Source organism: Monodelphis domestica, chromosome 4 (genome assembly GCF_027887165.1).
Source record: "Monodelphis domestica isolate mMonDom1 chromosome 4, mMonDom1.pri, whole genome shotgun sequence".
Lineage (NCBI taxonomy): Eukaryota > Metazoa > Chordata > Mammalia > Didelphimorphia > Didelphidae > Monodelphis > Monodelphis domestica.
Genome location: NC_077230.1, coordinates 33980865 through 33986326, shown reverse-complemented (window position 1 = coordinate 33986326; position 5462 = coordinate 33980865). Strand labels below are relative to the sequence as shown.

The window sequence follows — 5462 nt, the reverse complement described above, 5'->3', positions numbered from 1 at the left end:
TATATATATATATATATATCTGACTCTGTTACAGTCTCCCCTAGACCAATGATTTTGCTGAACTTTCTACCTTTCAGCATATAAGCACATTAAGACATTTTTAATAATTAAAATTTTTTCTAAGGACATATAAAATCTATTTTAAGTTCCAAATTCTTTCCTAGTCACCCTGGTCTCCAACCTCATTAAAAAGGTAAGCAATTTGATAAAGATTATACATATGCAGTCATGTAAAACATATTTCCTTCCTTATTCATCATGTTGAGAAATAAAACATACCAGAAAGAAAGGAAAATAAAGTAAAATAAATATGTTTTTCTCTACATTTATATTCCATCACCTTTTCCACTGCAAGTGGATAACATTTTTCAGTTTTTCAGAACTGTCTTTCAATCTTTGTATTTCTGGGCATAGCAAAGTCATTTACAGTTGATCATTGCATAGCATTGCTGTTCATGTACCCAGTGTTCTGCTTCTGCTCCCTTCATTTTGCATCAGTTCATATAAGTCTTCCAGGTTTTTTGAAAGCATCTTAATCATCATTTCATGTAGCACAATAATATTATTACAATCATATACCATAAATTTTTCAGCCATTTCACAATTGAATGTTATCCCTGAAATTTTAAGTTCTTCAACACGAAAAATTACTGCCATAAATTATTTTGTACATATAGGGACATTTTCTTTTCATTTTTTAAAAATTTCTAATCTCTTTGGGATACTGTTTTAGTTGTGATATTGCCAAGTCAAAGAATATGCACAATTGCATAGCTCTTTGAGCATATATCCATGTTCTCTAGAATAGATGAATCAGTTCACAATTCCACCATCTGTACCTTAGTGTCTCAAATATTCCCCCATCACCTCCAACGTTTTTCATTTTCCTTTCCTGTCTTGTTAAGAAAATTTGATAGGCATGAAAAGGTAAGTAAGAGTTGTTTAAATTTGTATTCTTCATAGTGATTTAGTGCTTTTTTATGTGGCTAGAGACAGTTTTTATTTCTTCATCTGAAAACTGATTATTCATATAATTTTAGTATCTGTGAATTGGGGAACAACCTGTATTCTTTATAAAGTTGATCCAGTGCTCTATATCTTTGAGAAATGAGGCCTTAATCAGATCTTTAAATTTTTTCCCATTTTTCTTCTTTCTCTCTGGTTTTGTGTGGAAAACTTTTAAAGGTAATGAATATGATCCATTGCACCTCCTATAATGTTCTCTGTCCTTTATTTGATAATTCTTTTCCCCCTAATTTAAATCTGGCATTACCCTGAATGCATAAATCAAATGCCACTTTGACCTTATTTTGATACATGATGTGCGGCATTGGTCTACATCTAGTTTCTGCCAAAATGCTTTCTGGTTTTCCCAGCAGTTTTTGACCCAGTGAGTTCTTGACCCTAAAATATGGATTTTTGCATGTAAGAAACACAACATTACTAAAGTCATTTCTACTGTGCAAATTGTGTGTACCTACTCTATTCCACAGATCCACTACTCTTTCTTCATCAATAATAGATTAGTTTGAAGATAAGTACTTTATAATAATACACACTTTGATATCTGGTATGGTTAGATCATCTTCCATCATATTATTTTTCACTGTTAGATCATCTTCCATCATATTATTTTTCACTAAACAAGGTCAAGAATATCAATGGAAATAATGAAAAATAATATGATGGAAGATGATCTAACCATACCAGATATCAAAGTGTATTATAAAAATTGTTATTGGAATTTGTTAAATTTGAATGAAATGTTATTAAAAAACATGCATTTTTTCTCTCTTCCAAGATCACAGAACCCCAAAGTTTATTTATGGATCATTTGTGGGTTCATATATTCACAATAAAAGACAACTTATATAAAAAGTCGTCTCAAAGCATTTCTAATTTTCCCAACAGTTTAAAAAAATAATTCCTAATTCTAGCACAGTCTAAGGACTTTGAGTTTATCAAAGGTACATTTTACAAGGCCCTTTTTTATTCAGCATTTTCTACACCTAATCTGTTCCTCTAATTGACCATTGATCCTTCTTGTTTTGTCAGTCAGTTGTATCTGACTCTTTATGACTTGAGTTGGAATTTTCCTAGTGAAGCTAATGTAGTAGTGTTCCAGTTTCTTCTCCAGCTATCTCTTCATTACAGAAGAGGAAACTGGGGCAAACAGGGTTAAGTGACTTGTCCAGCATTTCACAACTAGCAAGTGTCAGAGACACGTTTCTTTTTTTTTTCTGTAAAGTCTTTATTTTTATGTGTTGTGAATAGTAATTTTTCTAGTATTCCAAAGGAAATAAATTTCACAGTTAGTAAAATATGCTTGTCTGGATCAATGAAATAAGATTACAAATGTTTTCCCAGAAGGAAATCCTGGAAATGAAAAAAATGTCAGACATGCTAACATTCTATGATTCAAATGTCTCCAACTTGATATTTCCAGGTACAAGAATGTGTCATTAATAATAATAATAATAATAAATTTTAGTGTTTAGAAATTCTAATACAATTTCAGAATTTCTTTTATTAGCAGCCTGTGCCTCATTTCTCTATGGGAAAATAGCATCTCAAAATAGGTTTTCCAAAGTCTGCATCACACATTGTCAACATTTTGATTTTAAGTTCATGAGGACTACTACATTTTTTCACCCTTTAACTACCTTCTTCCATTGTTAAAAATGGAATATATAAATATGACCAGTTTCCTTGGTCTTCTAATTTCTTTTGCTCATTTAGCCCCATTGGACTATTTAAAGGCGTTAACTAGGTAGATGTGACCTGGCAAATAAAACTCCCCAATTTTTGAAATTGATAAGGAAGTAAAACAACCTTATTTAAGTACTTTATGGAACAATGCTTGTCAATGATTTTGAAGGAATTTTAACTGATTTTTAAGAAATGAAGGCATGGAAACTTAGCTTACATAGGGAACCAAGAGAAGATAATAGTTCTTTTTTGGCCACTGTCACATTTATTTGTGTGATATGACAATGGCTTAAAGACAGCTCTCACGATAATTATTTTGAAATTCTTTAAAAATGAAATTTATATTTAAACAAATACCATAACCTTGGTAACAGAACAAAGCTAATGGCATGTTTTTCATTTTAGCTACTTAATTTTGGGGCTACAGAAATTTCCTTTAATCACATTCCATTCTGAAGTTAATTCCTCAAAAACCATTTACTTTAAAAAACCAATAGATTCTTTTGAAATACCTGTTAATGGTGCATATATGTATACATATAGACATGTTAATTTCTTATTGCTTTTTTTGGGCAATTGACACATTTAATAAGCTGAAGTTGATGATTTTGAGGGGAACTGTTAAAAGCACATATAAAATTAATTTTCTTCTTCTGTAACGTCCAATTCATCATCCTCTTCATCGTCATCTTGGTGATCTTTTCTTATCCGAGTGGTAGGAATCTGCTGTCCTGATCCGGATATACACTTGATAGAAATAGATTTCTGAAGAGGAGATTTTGAATTTGCTCGAACAATATCTAAACAAGTTGAATAGTCAGGTGGATAGAGAGAGCTCCAAAAAATCTCTAGATCTTCTTCTTCATCAATCTTCTGTATATTTTGGTAGGCAGCAGTGTAGACTTCTAAAGCTTTACCATGGAACAGCATTTCAATAGTTATAAATTCTGAAAATATATTCTTTATGTCCTTTATTTTTTGCTTTTCAAAATTGTCAATTGTTTCTTCCAGGTGCCGACTTGTTCTGGTGGCATCCATTGTAGCTCTCTGTAATTCTGTTTCTGCCTTTTTATCAACTAAATGACAAAATAATTTTTTCTTCAAAATTGAAAGGATACTATGACATGCCGATCTGATGGATTCCGTTGATGCGTCCTTTCTAGTTGAGTTAACTGCTTAGCTTCTCGACTCTTTGCTGTTAAAGTTGCTTTGAGATCATCCCGTTTCATTTTCACAATAGTTCCATAACTTTTCAAAGTTCAACTACTTTGGCTTCAAGTCTTTCAACCTCAGCTTGCCTATAATCCTGAAGTTTGGTAAACTCATCAGCAAAGACCTTCAGGCCGTGCTTCAGGTTGGGCGTCTCGGTGGCAGCATAAGCATTGATTTCATTCACCAGGAGGTTGGTTTGTCTGGAAGCCGGGCCGTTTTACGCACGTACGCCGCGAAGATCTGGCACAGCTCCCCAAAGTGCTTCTCCACGTTGGAGACCGCATCCTGCAGCTGTTTGGTCTGGGCGTCCCGGTTTTCCAGAGTCCGCCTCAGCATGTCCCCTCGAGAGCGTCCCGGGACCCTGGGTTGGAGCCCGCAACTGGGCCTGCGGTGGAGCCGCCGCGGCAGGAGCCGGGACGGAAGCCCCCAGAGACACGTTTCTTAAACTACTCTAAATAATTTAGACAATTTCTGCTTTGTAGACTATTTTGAGATGTGAAATAGCTAATATCTTTTCTTCCTTCTAAGCTTTGGATGCAGCAATATTTTCTTCTGATTTTAAGTCTTCCCGGGCACCAAAATATCTTTCTATGGTTAGGGTGTTTTGGTATTGTTGTTTGCTCATTTTCTGTAACTATGTAGAAAGAAGTATGTTCCAAGTTCTTTGTGCAGCTTCATTGAGAGTTCTTAGTGACCAATCTTTTTTTTTTTTTTTAAATTCTTTCAACATTGTATAATGTAATGACAAGTGTGTTTAATACTCTCCTGGCCTGTGGTCAGGTCAGTGAGTAACCATGTGAATTCTTTTCCATCTGGTAACTGTGACCAGGATCCCCTTGTCCTCTGAGGTTGCAAGCATTGGGATGTGCTAAGTGCTCCCAATAAGGTCCGCCACAACTGCTGCCTGGATCTGTGTATGGGCACTCCGTCAAGGCAGCAAAGGGCTGCAGCTGGGAGCTCTGGCAGCCCCTGTTGCTGATTCAGGTGTGTCCAAGGACTCTTTAATTATCGGAACCTGCCTCGTTCTGTTGTTTTTGCACTCCTCTTCCATCAGAGTGGAATAGAACTTTCCTAATGGCTTTCTAAGTAGTTTTAAATAGAAAAATTATTTCACTCCATTTTTCTGTAGATTATGGTGCTCCAATATTTCTTTTTAGGCATTATATCATATTTTAATTTGGTAGATAGAGAACAGGTGAGTCTGTGTAGCTTCTCCACCATCTTAGTTCTGCCCTCCCTCCATCCCCCTTTTGTTTTGATGAATAGAATTCCAGGTATTTCACAGTCTCTATCATTTTTAAATAGAATGTCTTTATTTGTTCTTGCTAAGGCTTTAGGGAATAATATATAAAAATGCTAATGCTCTATGAAGATTTATTTATTATCCTGCATTTTCCTGGAGTTATTTTAATTCATTTTATTTGGCTTGATTGGGTTTTCTAAATAAACTATTATATTGTCTATAAAAGGTAACGATTTTATTCTTACTATGATTTTACAGATTATTCCTTAAATTTTTTGCCTTATTGCTATGACTCACC

General features: G+C 34.3%; 1 protein-coding gene and 1 pseudogene across 1 annotated transcript; both read right to left on the bottom strand.

Annotated features, from left to right (window-relative positions):
* Nucleotides 1-2954: 2954 nt before the first annotated feature.
* LOC130453615 (CBY1-interacting BAR domain-containing protein 1-like) lies at nt 2955-4317 on the bottom strand. Its single transcript, XM_056793261.1, has one exon. It carries the CDS (start codon nt 3745-3747, stop codon nt 3349-3351), a length of 399 nt encoding a protein of 132 aa, XP_056649239.1. The 5' UTR covers nt 3748-4317; the 3' UTR covers nt 2955-3348.
* LOC130453614 (CBY1-interacting BAR domain-containing protein 1-like) lies at nt 3680-4257 on the bottom strand (annotated as a pseudogene).
* Nucleotides 4318-5462: the final 1145 nt, after the last annotated feature.